General features: G+C 47.4%; 2 protein-coding genes across 2 annotated transcripts in view; both read right to left on the reverse strand.

The window, feature by feature from the left end:
• The window catches only part of LOC105305202 (vacuolar protein sorting-associated protein 33B), a 15,395-nt gene extending 3,470 nt beyond the window's left edge, over positions 1–11,925 (reverse strand). Inside the window, exons 1-16 of the mRNA XM_011379682.2 lie at positions 11,485–11,925; positions 8,454–8,534; positions 8,038–8,099; positions 6,840–6,889; positions 6,617–6,684; positions 4,809–4,854; positions 3,698–3,792; positions 3,296–3,400; positions 2,691–2,787; positions 2,394–2,471; positions 2,127–2,200; positions 1,782–1,868; positions 1,500–1,590; positions 1,208–1,282; positions 921–985; positions 711–796 (exon numbers count right to left, since the gene is read on the reverse strand). Coding sequence (XP_011377984.1) covers positions 711–796; positions 921–985; positions 1,208–1,282; positions 1,500–1,590; positions 1,782–1,868; positions 2,127–2,200; positions 2,394–2,471; positions 2,691–2,787; positions 3,296–3,400; positions 3,698–3,792; positions 4,809–4,854; positions 6,617–6,684; positions 6,840–6,889; positions 8,038–8,099; positions 8,454–8,534; positions 11,485–11,580 — 1,256 coding nt within the window. The 5' untranslated portion in view covers positions 11,581–11,925. The remainder of the gene's footprint in view (positions 1–710; positions 797–920; positions 986–1,207; positions 1,283–1,499; positions 1,591–1,781; positions 1,869–2,126; positions 2,201–2,393; positions 2,472–2,690; positions 2,788–3,295; positions 3,401–3,697; positions 3,793–4,808; positions 4,855–6,616; positions 6,685–6,839; positions 6,890–8,037; positions 8,100–8,453; positions 8,535–11,484) is intronic.
• A 3,324-nt stretch (positions 11,926–15,249) lies between these two features.
• Positions 15,250–19,455, reverse strand: NGRN (neugrin, neurite outgrowth associated). The gene is made up of 3 exons (XM_011379635.2): positions 19,148–19,455; positions 18,710–18,820; positions 15,250–16,309 (listed from the first exon to the last, which is right to left on the reverse strand). The coding sequence occupies exons 1-3, from the start codon at positions 19,309–19,311 to the stop codon at positions 15,700–15,702; spliced, it is 885 nt and encodes a 294-aa protein (XP_011377937.1). The 5' UTR covers positions 19,312–19,455; the 3' UTR covers positions 15,250–15,699.
• Positions 19,456–19,499: the final 44 nt, after the last annotated feature.

Here is a 19,499-nt window from a genome sequence, read left to right on the forward strand (position 1 = left end):
ATTCTAAACTGACTCTTCAATTTAAGCTTGCTTACTGAAAGATCTGAGAGTTCCCGAAATGAATGCTAATCGTAGTGGGAACGGGGACAAGATGCAGCAGGAGAAGCGACAGCCTGTGTGTTTCTGGCTGGCTATGGGCCAGTTCCACTGCCTTATGAGTGTTCATATGGTTCTAAAGTGCCGTCCTAGATGTTTTCCTCCACTGAGATAAGAAGTGGGCTTCCAACTGCGATAAAGGAGCTTGGAATAAGCAAAGCTCCCCTCTGGGTGGACAGCAACCTTAAAGAATATTCGCCAAGCGGAAGACTTCAATAGTAAAAACAAGTTACCATGAAAGGTTTGCAGAATCTGGGTTTTTGGAGAATGTTTATGAAATTAGTTGGCCGTCCCTTTTTTCTGGACTATATCGTTATTATGAAATCTTGTTGAAGATAGAAGGCCAGCTGGAATGAACAGAGAGGTGCCACTCTGCTCTATGCTTCTGTAGTCCTAAGATGTGACAGGCCCTGCTCTGGGGGGCAGGGCTAGATGTGGTCCTGCTTAGGGTGGGAAAGCTAAATTACCCTACAACCTAGGGATGTTTCACTCAAAACAAAAAACTGCTTTAATTTTACAGGGGAAAGAATCCACAACATTATAGGGAAATGTTTCGTCTGCTATTTGCATCTGTCATTCAAAATGATTTCTTCCGTCCCTAAAGTATAGGTTTTCAATCTGGCATCTTTGGTCCCTGGGACTCACCATTCTCGGTGATGGACAAAAGACACATGAGGCGAAGGCTTTCTATAGGTGATACCTGCACCAAAGAAAGAATCCGGGAGAATTCAAGTTCCACAACACACGTTCTTCCCTCCCCTGTGTTCCTCTGCAGGCCAACCCCCCCGAAAACAGCATTCCCCGCACCCCGTCCACCTGCTCACCTGTCGGTCGATGTGCTCCTCAATGTAGCTGGTGCTCTCCCGGATGCTGAAGCCCTCCAGCAGCGCTGTGAGTAATCAGAGGGCAGCCTGTGACATCTGTGCTAACGGGCATCTGTCTCCCCATCTCTCTCATCCTTGGGTGGGTTAAGGGTGCCCCGGGACTCTAACAGGCACCAGCATGCCACACAGCCAGCGGCAGCTGGAAGGCGCCAAAGAGCATCTTTTCAGGGTGGGACAGGGTTGGGAGCCAGTGGGGCCGAAGCGGTGGGCACAGCCACTGCAGTCACCGTGCTCGGTCTTGATGAGCTCCTGGAAGTCCTGCTTGGTTTTCTTCTTCATGATGGATTCACAGGCCCCAATATCTGCAGAGAGGACAAAGAGCCAGCTGACGCAGTCTTTGTTCTAGGAGGCTATCCCTTTATCGGCCAGAGGAATAAATACCTCAAGGCAAAACGCAAAAGCACTTCCTCTTCCTTTAGACCAGATGACAGCATTATTTGCCAGATGAACAGAAATGTCCCCTCGGGAGGCAGAGCTCCTGTCCCAGTTCCCTTACCACCTCCTCCAGCTGAAACCTACGCAGACTCAGCAGGCGGTGCTCCTGTTTCAGTCCCTTGAGCTCCTGGGAAACGAAGTTCTTCATCTGCTTGATGTCCATGCCTCTCCGGCGCTGCAGGGAAGTCGCCTGAGGTCACCTCTCCTTGCCCTCAGATATGAGAAACCACTGCCCTCCCTCAGTTCCCACCGATCCAAGAGAAAAGACAAGGAGCCCGTCACAGTTATCAGAGGGGTAGCTGAGGGACAGCAGCCTCGGGAAGCCACTACGGACACAAAAAAGAGGGCCCGGGCTCAGAGCCTCACGTCATACTGGGCCTGCAAGTTCCGGGCCTTCTGGCTCAAGAAGCCAAAGACATTGGAGAAGTGCTCGTTACGAATCTCATTAAACACCTGTGAGGGGAACAAGACGGGAACAGCTCGTGGCACAGAACCAGACCTCGTCCCTCCCGACCTCATTGGTGTCACGATGGCACAGAAAGAGTGAGCAGCGGTTCTAGCGAAAGTACAAAGAAAGCTGAGCTGCCATCGAACAGCACACATCAAATACCTGCTATGTGTGCTGGGGCTCCCTCTCCCGGGGAGTTGACTCCCCTCCCAGAGCCGGTGCCCACAGCCTCACAGGAGCAGAGTGAGCACCCGGCCCCTCACCTTGTCCTCAGCATTGAGCAGCACCTTCAGGCTTCTGTCAGAGGATGTGACTTCCGGGCCAAAGTCAACACTCCCTTTGAGAGCAGAAGGGACAGTTGTGAGGATCTCCGATGAGGCTTCCTTCTCCTACCTGCCCCGGAGCTGCCGTGAAAGGTCATTAACAGAAGCCAGCGGTTCTCTCAGAGCCCGGGTCTCTCCCACCAGCCCCGCCCCATGCAGGAGGCCCCAGGAGCTGAGGGACACCTCTCTTGCCAAGATGCCACTTACCACACTTGATGCGGAAGGTGTCGTCCACCAGGCCCTCATAAACCACCTGGGAGCAAAGTGCCGTCACAAAGTCCACATCTGAAACCAAGATTCCCAACCGTGAGGGTCCCCCCGATGCAGCCTTTTACTCATTTGGCTCAGTATCAGCTCAAGGGCCTTCCCCAGGGCCCGAGTACCCAGGCTCCCAATCAGTGCTGCCATTTGCGGCCCAACCGGAGGGCCCCGACTGAGCCACTCTGTCTGATACAGCCCCACATCTTCTAGAATCCAGAGGCAAGAGTACTGAGCATGATTTACCTCTGTCCAGGAGAAAGACATGTCCAATTTCTGGCCTTCGGCCCTTGGTTTCGCCATCCTCCTCCTCCTCCAGTTTCCTCCACAATTCATGGGACATCTACCAGGAACCAAGACATTCTTTTATTTTTTTCCAAATTTTTAATTTGATTTTAATTAAACTTTTTTTATTTTGAGATCATTATAGCTTCACATGCAGCTGTAAGTAATATAAGACATAAGACATGCTTAATCTTGTGTCCAAGCCCTTCCTGTAGTCCCACACCTAGAGAAGCCGACCCCTTTCTAGGCGACACAAAAAGAGGGGCCCGGGCCTCTCCTGGACCCCAAGAGGAAAGCTAAGTATCAACAATGTGACCTATTCCGCTCCCATCTGTTCCTCTTCCTCCCCGCCCCTCTCCATACCAAAGACACAAGAGACCTAGGCACGCTGCCCAGGAGGCCCTGGCCCTGGCCTTCCTGTCACCACACAAGCTCTCCTCTCTGAGGAACTATTCTGCAACCAGAACAGCAAGGTGAAGAATACACCTCGTGTCGCAGATGGCCCTCGCCCATCCCTGGCGGGGAGAGGACAGGGGCTGTCGGGACACAGCGCTGCTCGTGCTCACCTTGGCACACCTGCCAATCCCGTAGCAGTGAGGAAAGGGCCCGTAGAGAGTGCTGAGGAGCTGCAAGGTCTGTGCCACAGTGTTGATCCAACGTTGATCTCCTTCCTGCAGGGACCACGTGGGCCACAGAGATATGGGTCACCCTGACAGACCCGTCTGGAAAGTGACTGACCCTAGAGCCCTGGGGTGGGAAGGCCGGGTTTGGCCAATGCTCAAAAGAGTTCCTTCTGACTGGCCCCAGAGGAAGTCCCATGGACATCGATCAGTAGCATTCAGTCTCCTAATCACTATCACTCATAATAAATTATAGGAGTTGAATGAAGATCCATCAATATGAAAGCCCACTGGACCCCATGTCTGTCCCTACCTGTCAATGCCAAGACCCAAGGGCCCTGCATTTACCAGGAAGTAGTCCCTGAAGAATTCTGGTAGTTCCATGCTCAGCAGATCCACATCAAGAGGCAGCAAGGAGAAGGCCCACTCGTCACAGCTCACATCTGTGGGTACAGAGAGCGTCAGCCTCCCTGCGGAAGGCACACGGCCCCACATAAAGAGGGAAGGTCCGCCACAGTCCTGCAAAAACATCTGAGTGCCAGCCACATGCCAAGTACTACACTAGGCACGGTCACTCAAAGATGAGGAAGGCATGGCCCGTGCCCTAAAGGGGCTCACAGTCTGGTTAACAAAGAGACACAATGGGCACGACAGCCTGTAATACGATGTGATAAGGCGTGTGTTTTCATTCAGTCCCTGGCCAAAGTGCTGAGGAAACATCCGTTCACAATTCCATAAATACTGACTAACAGCCTAGCGCAGGCACTAGGCTAAGCACTGGGACAATGGTGAACAGAATGATGCATGCCTAACCTCCTGGGGACATTTTTACAGTCTAGTGGGACAGATATGCACCAGATTTAATTACAGTCGTGCTCTGAGGAAGTAAAATCTGTGAGCACAAACACTTCAGGGATCTAACCTCAACCAGGCGTGGAGGAGACTTCCCTAAAGAAGTGACATTAGAGTGAGGAATACCCTAGGGAACAGGAACAGTATGTGCGAAGTCCCCACAGCTGGACGGTAGTGAGTCAGGAGGAAGGAGAGGCACATGCTGAGGCAAAGGGGCCAAGGAGGGGACAGACGGAGTCCGGGGTAGGAGGCCATGGTGAGGATTCTTGGCTTTCATCTTGAGCCAGTCGGTGCGGGATTCTCTGCAGGGAGGACTGACCAGGTCGGTGTTGTATGGAGGACGGAGGAAGGAATACACAGGGGCGGGGAGGCTCAACATTTCCTGGGAGTGGGAGTCTTGGAAGGTAAGGCTAGAGCAGGTGGCGACTTCCAGCCATGAGCCCTCACATCCCCTCCACGGCATCCCACTGGTTCCCACGCTCGGGCGCCTCTGCGCCAGCCGGGCCAACAGTAATGAGGCACGGGAAAGGAGACGGGGCGAGGGGAACGTCGATCATTTCCTTCACCTACGCTCTCCCCCTTTCCACTCACATTCATCTCCTCTCACCTCCATAGATCCCCTCTTCCTCAAGCACCATCTCACAGGCGTAAAACTGAAAGAGGAAAGGGGCTGATTAGCAAACACCTCTGCTCTGCTCTTTCCATGCCTCTGCAGTTCCTCCATGGTCGCTGAGGACGACAATTGCTGAACCAGGAGGAGAACCCAGACTTTTCGACCTAGAAAGGACATCATCTAGCCCAACACTTGGTTTGGTTCCCCTTTCATCCACTTCATTTATTTATCTACCCCTTGCTTTTCTCTTCGAGGGACTGGAAAAGCTTTGCAAAGGGGAAGGTGCTTCGGCCGTCACGGAGGGGTGAGTCCTGCGGGCAAGGGTGGGAGGAGGGCGTGAGAGCCCTACGGAATGCGGCCGGGAAAGAGCAGTGGTGCGAGAGAAGCGTTCTGGCTCAGGTCTCCACAGGACCCTGGACACGCGGAGGGACCTGGACAGACAGACAGCCTTGGGGGTCAATGGCGCACACAAGTGGCATTTAAAATGGGTGGTTTGTTCAAGAAAAAAGAACACAGAGGGAGAAGAGAGCTCAGGACAAGATCTTAGGGGACATCAAAATCGGAGGGGTGCACAGTGTGAGACCTGGCAGGGGGGACTGAGAACGAACACGCCAAGCGGCGAGAATAGAGAGCAGACAAAGAGGGGAGAACCGTCTAGAAGGGACACACATGGCTGCGGACAGAAGAGGAAGGGTCTATCTGATGAAAGCAAGAGAGTGGAGAAGGGGTGGGCGGGGGCGTGGGCAGAGAGAGCCAGCTGCGCTTAGACAGGAAAAGACTAACCTCCTCCTTTGAGACAAGTAGAAAAAGGATGAAATAATTGGAGGTAATAAAAAAGGAAATTGAAGACACTCCCATCTGATAACGATGGTGACAACAACAGGGAATGTGTGCATGTTAAGCACCATTATCAACTCCATTTTATATATGAGAAAACTGAGACACAGAGCAGTTAAGTAACTTATCCAAGATCACACAGGTCATAAGTACTGAAGCAAGGATTCACACTTTGGCTTCAGTATCTTTAGTCTTCTATTTTCTTGGAAAAATTGAAAAGGGATAAACCCCTGTCCTTTCAATTTTAATTTCTACCTGCTCCAGGTGTGGCATGCACTGCCTGACACAGCTTATAGGCATGCAGTGGGCAGTGTGAAAACCTGGTCCATCATTGCTTCCCATCGGTGAGACTGAGGTGCACCTATGACACGCCTCGCCAGTGTGGGGGTCGAGAGAAGCTTGATGGGATCAAGAAACGGAGCGACTAAGACAGGTCAGCACATGCTCACTGCCTTCGTGGACGCAAAGATGGAAGGGGCCTAGCCTGGCTCTGCTAACTCACTGTGACCGTGGGCTTCAGTTCCCTAGGCTGTTCAAGCAGGGTGGAGTAAAATGGACTCTGAGGGTCCTTTTCCTGTGTAAGAAAAGGCTGGCCATGGGGGGCGATGATTTATTGTATTTATTACTAAAAGGCTATAAGGAAAAAATCACTGAAAAGACCATTGTTAGGGAGGAATTTGTGTTAGAAGGGAACATGGCAGGTTCTACTTCGAAAGTGTCAATCTTTTTATTTAAAAAAAAATCTACCTAGAGGCCACCTCTCACAGTTCCACAATCCGTATTTGGGGAAATCTGATGACAGTCCCTCTGCTAAACTATCAGGTCTATGTTAATGAGACAGTGACAGGTCTGTGTTCAGCCACACGTAATTTGCTTTGAGGGAGATAGAGCTGCTGGCCCCTGGCCCCTTCCCAGTCCTCGATCCTGCTCTACCTTATCCCACTCCCACCAGGAGCCACACTCACCTTCTGAGGGCTGAAGATCACTTTGTATTTTCGAGTTCGGCCGGCCAGCTTGTCAGCATTGACAAGATCTACGGACAGAAGGAATGCAACCCCGAGAGCCATGGGCCACTTGTTAGACGAGAAGGAAGCAGATATCTTCTCTACGAGGGGTGTGGCCAAGGCCCTTAGACCTTGCCCGCCCTTCCCCAGGTCTTAGTGACACGGTGCACCAAGGCATACTCACTGGCAATGTACCGCATGTTCTTGATGCGGGGTCTGACCAAGAAGCACAGTCTGTGGGAGAGAAGGGGGAAAAAAAGCCAATGAAGAAAAATCACGAAGAAGTTGGTGATAGCAACTTAGAAGAAACTGAAATAATGCCAACTCTTTCGCCATTGGCTCTTCTTGACGGGCCTACAGTTCCCATCACAGCCACAGCCGGGCCAGCTCTCTCAGCCTTCCACGTACTAACCACAGAAGATTCCTCTTAACACGACAGATAAGCTGTGGTGAGCCGGGAACACTTACTGGCCCTTCTGGGGGCCCAGGAGTTCCTGCTCTCAAATAGTTAATTAACTATTAGGCAAAATAAGAAGCACATATGTATGGAACATCCTATCAATCGAGCGTTAAAAACAATACAAGAAAGTACATAAATGTTTTTCGAATGGGGGTTTGTGAATGTATTCTCTGGAAATCCAGGAGAATTTTCTCCTCTAAGGGAGAGTATATATTACTTAAGGTAGAAAATATATTACAAATAAAAACGAAGCTAAACAGCAGGCATTAGGTGATTGTGTGCGAAGTGGAAACGACCAATGCTAAAGAGCCTGGAAGTCCAGGGGAGGAGAAAATCGCCCTGGACTGGAGGAGAAGCAGAGAGCTGCACAGAGGAGGTTGGGCTGCACCTTGCAGACTGGGTAAATTTTAGGAGCAGTGAGGATGGGAGAGAATTTCAGGCAGAGTGAATGGAGTGATCCAAAGGACGAAGGCACGTGCACGCAGCTGGGAAGCATGTGAAAATGTGTGTCAAGGAGTGGCTTGAGGGGACACGTAAGCCATCAGGCAGGAGAGGCAATGTGAGGCCTCCCTGGACATGGCCTTGGATTCTATGATGAGTAATGTGGACTTTACTGGGTAAGTAAGGGAACGCTTAAAGGTTCTTGAGAAGAGCACAGCGAAAATATTTGTGAAAGCTTCATCGATCTGGTTAGAGATGGCAGACTTGGTTCCAGAAAGAAGAGGACAAGGGAGGGAGGAACTGCAGAAAGGGAGACCCATTAGGAGGCTAAAGCATAACCTAGGCATGAAACTGTGAAAGTGCAGGGAGGGAACCATATCACAAACATGATGGTGCCAGATCACAGCCAAGGACGGGAGAGGGCAAATGTGCAGGGACCTCCTCCAGCTTAGAGCCAAGCCGGATTCTCCCAGACACTTACTGTTCACTGGAGCTGAGGGCTGGCTTGTTCTCCATCTTGTACAGCTTGTCTACTTCATGTTGCTGCCGAGAGAACCAACAAGACAAGTGACACGGAGTGCTTGGAAACTCAAAGCCTAATGCCAAGACAAGGGACTTCTGGAAGGGCTCTTATTTATGCTAATTCTTGGAATCAGACTGCCTCCCTGATGACCATCCCACTGAACTTTCCTCAGACTGTAGACAGGAAATCCAAAAATAAAGCAATTCAATAACGATAGACAATAGTATTGATCCTCTTTAGTGCGCCCAATTCAGCTACCTACTATTTACCTCATAAGGGTCGTCACTCCTTAGTAATTTGTATTGTTCATCAAAAGAAAAATGGCTTACTGAGAGAAGGAAAGCCTGAGTCCACCTGGGAAAAGGGGCAGGTACCTTTAGTATGGAGACATTGGCGATTCGATCCAAAGGGCTCATGAGATCTGCCTCAATGAACAAGTCCTTTTTTCCTGGAAGCTGAAGAAGACACAGTATCCTGGGTCATTCATAGGTCACACACAAGCTCCCTCGGCTGAGAGCTCATGCAGCCATCTGCTTAACAGAAGCACAGTCTGAGTTGGAAGGACGCTAGACATCATCTACCCAAGCACCTCTTCACTGGCAATATATGCACAGCTGACATTTGTCTATATATTCACCTCTGCACCATTTCCTCCACTCTGCCCCCCCAAAAACCCCGGTTGCCTGCTGGACAAAGCCAAACAAAACAAAACTCCACCTTGCATCCCACAACTGCCAAGTCTCTTTTAAGTAGCATTTTTCTTCTAATTACGAAAATTACCTATGTTCAACTTAGAAAACTTAGCCCGAGACAGTCCTCACCGTATCACCCACCCACTCACCCACCCAGGGGAAGGAGAGGTCACACTGAGTGGCAGGGAGAAGGAAGTCATTGCAAGTTTCCTCTGAACTAGGACTTGAAAAGTGGGGAGGGTGTCGTCAGTGATATTGGAAAAGAACAATCCAGCAAGGTCCAGGGAAAGAGAACAGGCTGACTGGGAAGAACAGAACAAGCAATTCGGTCTGGCTGATGCTGAAGATATAGTGCAGAGTGGTTCTCAGCCAGGGATGGTTTTGCCTCACAGAGGACACCTGGCAATGTCTGGAGACATTTTCAGTGGTCCAGTTGGGGCATGGGGTGTTACTGGCATCTAGTGGGTAGACGTTAGGGATGTTGCTAAAGATACTACAGTACACAGGACAGCCTCGCAACTAAGAACTAACCAGCCCAAAACGTCAATAGCACCAAGGTTGAGAAATCTTGATGTTGAGGAATGGTGGAAAATGAGACTGAAACTGTTGACTAGAACTAAATCATGAAGGGCTGGCTCCAAATGCCAGGTTAGAGTTTGGAGTTGATCCTCTATGGAACAGGAAAAAACAGAAAGCTTTTGCGCACTGAAACATCCTATCAGCTGGGAATTTCAGTTAGACGAATCTGGGTACTGTGGGAAAAATGGATTGGAAACATAAGAAACTGGAGGCAAGGAGTCCACCTCTGTGGCTAATGCAATGGTCCTAGCAGTCCAGGCTATGTGGTAATGAAGGAGGACCTGATTTATTTAGGCTGATGGTTGTGTGAACGAAATAGGTCAAGAGATACATGGAATGTGCAATAGAATTTTTTAAATACTTGAGAGTAAAAGTGTTAACTAACAGTGCTTATATCTGATGGTAAAATTATAAATGACTTTTTTCCTTTACACTTTCCTTTATCGTCTATATTTTCTATAATGCACAAGTGTTACTTTATAATCACTATTTAAAAGGTCAGGTGTAAGGAAATATCCACAGGACTCATCGAGTAGTTCAGTTAAGTATGAAGGGGGAAAGAGAGTCAAAGACAAGTCTGAGGTTTCAAGCCTGAATAGCAGTGCCCGTTAACAAGAATTAAGACAGAAGTTAGTTTGAAGAGGATATTATTGCACAGAAATCCACTTGGGCTATGTTGAGTTACCCTCGTGGGTAGCTCATCCCCACCTACACTCCATTTACAAGTGTCTCTCCTTGGTCTCATTTACTCTCTTTCATGTGGCTCTCACCTGAGCCAGTGGCTTTAACTAGCATCTCTTTGATTTCTCAGACATTCGTAGAATGTCTTTTATGTGCAGATCTTTGTGCTAGCACTACAGGGCGCATAAAACAGAAATAAAACATGGTCCTCAATCCCCTGAGGTTCTCCCCAAGTCCTCATCTTTATGCCAGCTGCAACTCTACATTTCTATCTGTTGGATGTTACAAGCAGTATTTCCTACCAGCATCTATTCTAACTTCACTCTATCCAAACTCAAACCCAAACTAATCGACTTTGTCCACCAAACTTATACTTCTAATTCCTTTTTTCATTTCCATTCAATATTATGCAACAAATATTTATTAAGCACATGCTATGTGCCTGACTCTAAGCTAGGTACTCACTGGGTATACAGTGTTAAAACAGACACACTCCCTGTCGAGGACCTTCCAATCTAGTGAGGAAGAAGGACATAAAACAAATCACTATACATGTAGTCAATTACAATCATAGCAGCAGCATTATTTTATTACTAACCCAAGTCAAAATTCTCAAACTCAGCTTTGCTGTTCCCTCAACCTTTAAAAGCAATCGACAAGTCTTTGGGTCTTCTTTCACCATGATTTAAAAATATATAACTTCCTTCCATTCCCTCCAGTGCCACTAATTTTATGTGGGCCTTTACTATTTCAGTCTATGGTTTCCTAACTGGCCTTCTTGTTGCCCCTTTACCCACCACCACGTGGCTAGGAGAATCATCTTCAAGTATTGCTTCACGCCACGAATGGGGAAAAATTCTTCAGTCGCTGCCTATTGTGTAACTTCTGATCACTCTCTTCCCTGTACATGCCTCATCCTTCCCTGGTTCCTCACCTTGCTCCTCCTACCAGTCCATCTGCCTGGAACATAGTCTCCCATCTCCAAGGAAAACATGCTGATTCTTCACACTCCAGCGCCTTGAAACTCCTAGATCACTCCAGCTAGAAATTATTGCTGATCCTGAATGCTTCAGGCACCCTAGCCCACTCATTTACCACACGATATCCTGGGGGTGGTAATTTGCGTTTCATACAGCTCCTACTCGCGTGTAAGATCCCTAATGACCAAGATGTCTTAACCTACTTTCCTTCCCTCAGTGACTAGCAGTGTCTTCCTTGCCAGTAAGGAAAAAAAGAAGTGTTTTCCATGAATTCCCTGGCCAGGTTCCAGGCAGCTCTTACTGCCCTCTGGTTTACTTCACCGAGTGCTTCATTTTGGACTTGCTACAGAAGCGCCAAGGACAATACCAAGGGCCAAGAACAAGGTCAAGGGAACACGACAAGGAAGACCGATGCGTCCAGTGAGTGTTAAACCGCTGATGTGGTGAAGGCCTCAGACGTGGCGGGCACTGACCTGCTCCAGCAGATAGATGAGCTGGTCTCGGGCCAGCCTCTTGAGCAAGGAGAAGTCTGGCAGCTCTGGGGCGTCCGGCCGATGGGGAAAAGCCATGGCAGCGGTCACCGGAGCCGCGGGGTGGGAGAAGACGGCCGCCCTCCGATCCGCGAAGGCTCGTGGCTCTCCTTCAGGCCTGGGCGCAGACTTCGAAAGATCCCCGGAAGGGGCCCTCACTCTTCAGCTGCGCTAGAGGAATGAATGGCCACCTCCCAGCCCGACAGCGGCAGCCTCGGGGGATCTTTGTCTCAGCCACTGTGTTCCGACCCGGCCCTCTCTGCTCCACTCTGCCTGTGAGCAGGTTTCTGATCTACACTCGCAGACTTCACGGCTGCAAGGAGTACCCCGCCTACTGACAGGAGAAGCGGCTTCCGAGACCTCCCGGAAGTCCCATTCGCCGCGCCGGTGCTTGGCGCACTGGGAAGGGGACGGCATCCTGGAAGGGACATTTCAAAACGGGAGTGAACGCGTCGACGTTCCAGTCTGATTTCTGGCTAGAGGGGAGTATTTCTGTGCTAAAATTAATTTTTAAGGGCACACCCAATTCTCCTAGCTCACTCAAGAGAAGGTTGTGCAATTGTTCGATTTTCAGAACTTCGTACAATGGGCGAAACCAACTGAAGCCTGAAAAGCGCCGGTCATTGGGGACCTTAGCTGTCAGTCAAACCTACTTCTCAAACGGCGGCGTGGAACGCGATCTCCTGCTGCGGAGCTGCAGGAGAGCGGCGTAGGGATTGGGGGAGAGAAGAGGGCATGTAAGGATCCGGCTCGAGCTAAGTCTCTCAGGCTGTGACCTTCGGATAGCAGAGTTTTGATTCATTAATGCCCTAATTTTCGTGGGACAATGGATAAACTGTGGCATATCTATACAATAAAAACCGAATAAATAAAAGAAGCCGGACACGAGAGCATCTGTATGTCATTTATATAAGGTTCTAGAACAGGAAAAACTATGTTGAAAAAATTTTCAGAAAAGTGATTGATTGCCTTGGGAGATGAGAATTGACTGGGAGGAGAAACTAGGAAATTTTATGGGTGATGGTCATGATCTATATCTACCTGTTTAGATGGGAAAACAGCTTATGAGATCCATTATAAGAGATAGGACCAGATGACAATAACCTGAACTCACTAATCAATAGGTAACATCTCTTGGTGAGATGCTTAGGAAGTACAGAGCATCTGTTGCCAAAATTTTCACCTGAGCAAGCCTCAAGATCTAACTGCCCGTTCACAGGTAATACAGAGGGTAGTGGAAACATGTTAAAAGACATTAGGATGAAATCAACCACATCTATAAAGCAGGAAATCACATGAGACAAATAACCAAATAACCAATCAAATGGTGAGGGGAATAAAGTGGAAGGGGAAACCACTTTAGAATAAGAAACTTCTGGAACACATCAACACAATGTCGCAGTGTGTGGATTTTGTTTGGATTCTAAGAAATCAACCATAAAAGCCATTTATGAAACAATTAGAACTCCATCAGGATATTAGCTGATATTAAGAGATTATTAAAAATTTTAAGGCACAGTAATGGCTCGTGTACCTATATTAAGTTCTCAGCTCTTTGAGATACATACTGAAGTACTTACAGAAGCAATATGATGTCTGGAAGTTGCTTTAAAATAAGCCAAATGAAAATGAAGCGCCAAGTGCTGGATAATAAAAAAGATTGGCCATTTGTTAAATGTTCAGGCTGGGTGATGGGCACACAGGGGTTCATTACTTTACAATATTCTCCCTATTTTCATGTTTGAAAAAATTCTATAAGATTAAGCAAACGACTTCTGTGCTCACACTGGGCTTCCAGAGCTCATCTAGTATTTTATATTAGCTTAACCCGTATCACCTCCCCAGATTAAATCTCAGCTAGAGAGAGAGAGGCTTCTCTGAGTAGATGAGTGGCACATATACCACTCCAGGGCACAAGGACTTAAAAGTTCCTACTGTTGTCCAGTTTGCCAGCCTCTTGAGTTTGGCCACAAGGTTGCTGTGAGGTGTCTATTCCACCCAGTCACTCTCCAGCTCAGGCAGAGCCTTGTCATCTGTTGCTTCCTTCACTAGACACTGCACCTGTGCCCCAGTGGGTTAGAATCGGAGACATAGTGCCTGGATGGAGCATTAACAGATCAATCTGGACATTTAGGGCTTCTTGTTGGATGAGGTCTGGATGGACAGGCTGGCAAAGGTAGAAGGCAGGGCTTCCTGCCATTGTGGACTGGTTGACTGGTATAAGCTTCTCCAACCATTTCTTCATTCACTCAACCAATACTGAATTTTATGTTGGGAGCTGGAACTGCAGCAATAAACGCAGACATGTCTCCTGCCCTCATAGGGTCTAGATTCTAATGAGGGCAAGGTGGGTGATACAGACAATACAGTAGTAATAGTTTTCAAATAATGGGGAAAATTAAACAGCGTAGGTGACAATGTGAACGTGAGGGAGCTGCTTTAGATCCAGTGATTAAGGAAGGCCTAAGAAAGTAACTTTTGACTGAGACCTGAACGAAAAGGAGCCGGCCATGAGAAAAATCTGGGGACAAAGAACCAATAGATACAAAAGCCTTAGACTGATATTTGCAAGAGTGGAAAGATTTAAGCTTAGTGAACACTAGTAGGGGCAAATGGAACAGCTTGTAGTTTTCCATAGCCCACTGGGGAAAGGGCATGATCAAACGACTTGCAAGTTAGAAACGTAAATTTAAAGAGTTAAACAGCATCTGGCACCTCTTAGACTAAAAGGTACTAATGGCAAATTACCTTTTAAAAATCATAAAAATATTGATAAGCTTTCATTGTAAATTACATGATAGTGACAGACCAGCGAGAACAAGGGCCTTTCTGCCGACTGCTGTATTAACAGCATTTGGATTTCCTAACTTTGACTGGCATGTAATAGGGTCTTGCCATTTATACTGAACAAATGCTCAAGTTAACAGTAATCAACAGTAATTGCTATTAATGACATTTGAAATGGCAAAAAGATTTTACAGATTGTCAATGAAGGGTGGAATATCAGTGTTTTAATTAAACATCCTTCACATATTTAAATTCTGAATAACTAATTTTTGCTGGTAAATTGTTAAAATGAGACATGGTCGAAAACTGTCACTGGACTGTTTACTTGCATATGTCTCATTCTTTGTCTACTGATAATCACTGTCTTGTTATAACAAAGCATCAGTAACTTAACAGAAATTATGCCAGGCAATATTAGATTCCCAGAATTTTAGAAGCCTTGGATTAAAGATCAGACTTGGGTTTAAGTGCCAGTGTTGCCACTTACTAGCAGTCATGTGGCCTTGGGGCATATCCAAAATCCTTTGAGACGGTCACATTTGTAAAAAGGGCCTATTGTCTGCTGCCTACATGACAACACCCTTGTAAAGATTTGGTGAAAACTGTAATAGAAGATACTATTTAAGCTTTTGATAGGGGCTAGAAATTATGTTGAGAGCCCTAAAGGCTTTGCTTGCTTTGGATTTTTTAAAAATCGAATTCCCACAACCCAGTCACTTTCAGAACCCTAACAATTAAAAGATAACCAGTTTTTAGCTGTCAGAATCCAACACCGAGCAGGGTGACCTGCACAGAGCCCTTAGTTGGGGATTCCTCTGGCCCACCTCTCTCACAATGTTCAATAACAAGCAACTTTTTGCCTCTACCTTTCCCTCCAGGTTCACAGGTAAACCCTCTGACCCCACAGAGCACCAATCAACAGACTGCTACATTTCACTTTATTTTGCACATAATGAAAACAACCTATTGCCTAAGCAGTTCCAGAACTGTGTTCACTGATCAAGAAATAAATGAGGTCAAAAGGCAAACCTTTCATTTCTTCCCAAACATATATTGCAAGTATCACAGAAACTCCCAATAACACATGCAGCGCAGGCTGGTTTTGACAGAGAGCCTAAACAAGAAGGGTGAGTACTGAAGGTCCACGTGCATCAGACGAGGAACAGTGCTCCAGGAAGCTGGATTCTACCCAGCCAGTCATTCTCGCCGTCCCCATTCACATCTGCCCTGTGAAATTCATTGCCCTTTGTCAGATTCAATCCAAGTAGCTCTTTCCTCCCACTTTATAGACTCATCATGTCCTCCTATTTCAGGGTGGATAATCAGTACACAGAAATCCAGGCAGTTCAAATATACTCGCCCAGCTCCGGTTCAAATTCTGTAAAGGAAGTTCCCATTGTCATCAAAGAACTCTCGTCCCTTCTGCACTACTTTGCTGCTAAAGTTCTGGTCACCAGGTTCTCCTGCCTTCAACGCTTCCAGCTTCTTCTCACTTGGCAATCCATCAATGTCAGTTTTTCTGGTGCCGTAACAATCACTGGTGTACTTCTGCACTTCTCTCTGAGGACCTAGGGCTGCAGAGACAGGCACAGGGCTCTCCTTCTCCAGGCTCTGGATTCCTTTATTCCTTCCCTTCTGTCTCCTCGGTGTGTTTATACTGTGAGTATTCGGTTCTATTACCTTCAAAGCTGTGCTGTGACCCTGGCCTTGGGATGAGGCTTCACCCCCTGGCATTAGCAAAGAGCCCGACAGGGAGCGGCCTGCAGAAGGTAGCTTCCAGGTATCCCGAGAGCCAGGAAGCTGCCGGAGCGGGTGAGCAAGCTCAGCTTTCTTAAGGACTTTTTGATCCTGCTTCAGTTTCTGTTCCAATGTGGGTACAAACTTGCTTTTTAAAATCCTTCTAATCACATCGGTGCTGACATCAAAACCTTCAGCCAATCTTGGAACTGACCAGCACTCTGCAAATTCCTTATGTAAATACCTATAGGAAAATGGAGCAGTTTTTCACGTTGTGAAGAAGACTCCTATCAGAATAGCTAACTGATAATACTAGGGATAAAAATGCCGAGATGAGGAGGTGTAAATGCCATCTCTCTCTCTTCTCTCATTAAATGGCTGTGTTCCACTCCTGTGTGGCGACAGCATGCTCTTAGGTCATTGGCACAATGGCCCTGGTTGGATCCTGGAGAATGCATGAAAACTGTCCTTCCTTCGAAGAGCGTACAATCCAGGGGTAGAGACAGATATAGCAACATATGACAACACTGTGAACACTGTCATGGCAAAGGATGCTGTTGAGAGCATCCAGGAGGGAGACCCAGGGACAGGCTGTCACAACACTTGCAGCATGGCCCAGGAACTGCTTCAGAGTTCACAGTAGTGGCAAGACTAGAGGTGGAAAGATCGAGCAACAGGCTATCACAATAATCCAGGCAGTATGGACTGAGGCAGTTGCAATAAGAGCAAGAGGAAAGAAACTTGAGAAATATTTTAGGAAGGCCAAGCGGTAGAATTTGGTAAGGGACTAAATACTGCGGAAGGAAGCAGGCTGAAATTCAGAATTGTAGCTTGGGTGATTGGTGGGGCCATTCGGGGTTACAGCAAAAATAGGAGAACTGAGTAGTCAGGGAACAATGATGAACTCTTGTTTTGTACACATCGAGTATGAGAACCTGTATGACATCCAAACAGAAATGTCTAGTGCACAGTTGAATATACAGAGCTCAGAAGAAAAACATGGACTGAAGATGAAAGATATGGAAGTCATAAGCCAACAGCAAGGGTAGTTGAATCCATGTGACTAGCTGGCATCAGGCAGGGAAATATGCAGAGTGAGATAAAATGATCAAGAACACAACTCTGAAAAAACAGCAATCTTTAAGATACATACAGGAGGAAGAAGGGGAACCCAAGAAGGAAAAAGCAGCCTTAGAAAATAGAAGTGAATGATATCTGGGTCAAGAGAGAAGAGAATTTCAAGAAAGCAGACTACAAGGTCAAATGCTATAGAAATGTTAAGAATGTCCTTTATGCCTAGCATTGAGGAAGTCGGTGACAGATTCGTAGAGAACCATTTCATAGACACCCACCCCGCCCCCGCACCCCCCACCCGAAAAAACAAAACAAAAGCAAAGGCAGGCAGTCAGGGAGCCAGCTGGGAACAAAATGATGAGGGCGAACCTTACGTTGACAGATGTAGGTCCCTGAGGTTAGGCAGGGATACCCCATAGAGGGTTGGTCCTAGACAAGAGAAGGGTTAGCATTTCCCGAGAAGTAAATAGGATATAAGATTGAGAATGGAAAACAAGAAGGAAGCCTGAGACGCTTTAAAGGCTCTTGCTTAGTGGCCTGTTTTCTTCTTTGCAGTAAAAGGACATTTATTGACCACAAAAGGGAGGTGGCAGGTAGGAAGACCTGAAAATGCTTTTGTTCAAGACGGGAGGAAGCTGACATGAGAGAGGTGTTACTGGCTAAGTCTTTTTGGTCAGCTCTACAGAATGCTCTTCATTCTAAGTCTCAATTTCAGGGTGATTCGGATGCGAATGGAAAATAGCCTATAGAGAGTTTTTTTAGCATTATGAAAATGCAAATCCATCTGCCCTTGGACCCAGCAACACTACTCTGGAAATGTATAAAACAACTACGCCTGGCAGATATGATGTGTATATGAAATTATTCACTAGAGCACTAATTGTGATAGCAAGTTAGTGGACCCAAGTACCCATCATAAAAAACTGGTTAACTAAGATTTACTATGTTTACTGTAAAGAAGAATGAAGGGCTTTCTCTTCTGAAGTGAAAGATCTATAAAACATATTAAGTAAAAAAAGTATAAACAGTACTTATAGCATCTACTGTTTGTGATTAAGGAGATGAAAATAAAAACCGATATTTATAACTGCGTGTACTTGCATAAGGAAACCCAGAAAAAGGCACAAAAAAACTATTAAAAATAGCATCCACAGGAGACTGGCTGGGGTTAATACTTCTCAATGTGTACAGCACATCGTACTGTTCTACTTTTGAACTACACACAATGTAATCGATTAAAAACAAAAAATTTAAAAAAGGATTTAAGATTTTCTAAGATATGGATCCTCGCCTCATAACCATGGAAGTTCCCATCCAGGACCTTAGGTTAATGACGGTATGATTTACTATTTAGAGATAAATGTTGTGATGTCTTCAAGTCTAAAATTTCTGCAAAATGAACCAACTGTGTCATGTTAAACAAGATAACGGGCTTACAGAAGGTCGTTATACTGCTTTTTAAAAAGACATATTAAATGATGAAAAGTAAAAGAAAACATAAAAACGATACTCCAGGCCTCAGTATCCTTCACTTCTCATCACAGCGGATCCAAACTATCATGATTCTTACCGGATCTGCTCCATGGCTTCCCAAGTCAGGGTCCTGGGCGGGGCACCTGGCGCCTCCATTTGCCTCCTAATTTTCTGGAACCGTATGGCCTTTTTCTGTCGTTTCAGGATGCTGGGGGAAGAGAACCAATGGCAGAAGCCATGCGTGGCAGCAAGACGAGTGGCTGAAGAGTCTCGGGCTAAATAACGGAGCACCCAGCCTGCTTTTTTCAGCGCCCCAGAAATCTCTAACACCTAGACCAGGAGCCCTTAAACATGCCGAACTCTCTAAAAGGGTGATGAAATACGTCACTGGTGAAAGGACCCGTGGTCCCAGGGGAGCTGAACACCTGCCCCTGCGCCTCTGACACGTGGGAGAAACAAGGGCCGCGGCGACCGCGGCGGCAGGACGCCCTGGAGCGCCTTGCTTCAGGCTGAGGGCTCGGGAAGAAGCCGGTACCTCTCCACCTCCTGCAGCTCCCGCTCCTCCGGCTCCCAGTCGGAATCAGGGTCCGGCTCGCGGCCGATGGTGCCTGGACCTGCTACCCCTCGGGTCGCGAGCCCACAGCGAGCGACGGCAGCACGGACACGCCCGCCCAGTAAGAGGCCTAGAGTACCCGCCATGTTGACAAAACTGCCCTCGGCCTGAAATGCAGCGACGCCGGAAGCCGGAGGGCGGGACCAGAAGTGAGAGAAGCAAGCAGCTCGCGCATTACTTCCGCTTCCGGCCAGAGGTTGGGGATATCTGGACTTGAATGGCTTCGCGGCTCGACTTCCCTGCCGTAACTATGGAAGAGGGCCTCCCTGACACG

The sequence above is a fragment of the Pteropus vampyrus genome, unplaced genomic scaffold (genome assembly GCF_000151845.1).
Source record: "Pteropus vampyrus isolate Shadow unplaced genomic scaffold, Pvam_2.0 Scaffold368, whole genome shotgun sequence".
Lineage (NCBI taxonomy): Eukaryota > Metazoa > Chordata > Mammalia > Chiroptera > Pteropodidae > Pteropus > Pteropus vampyrus.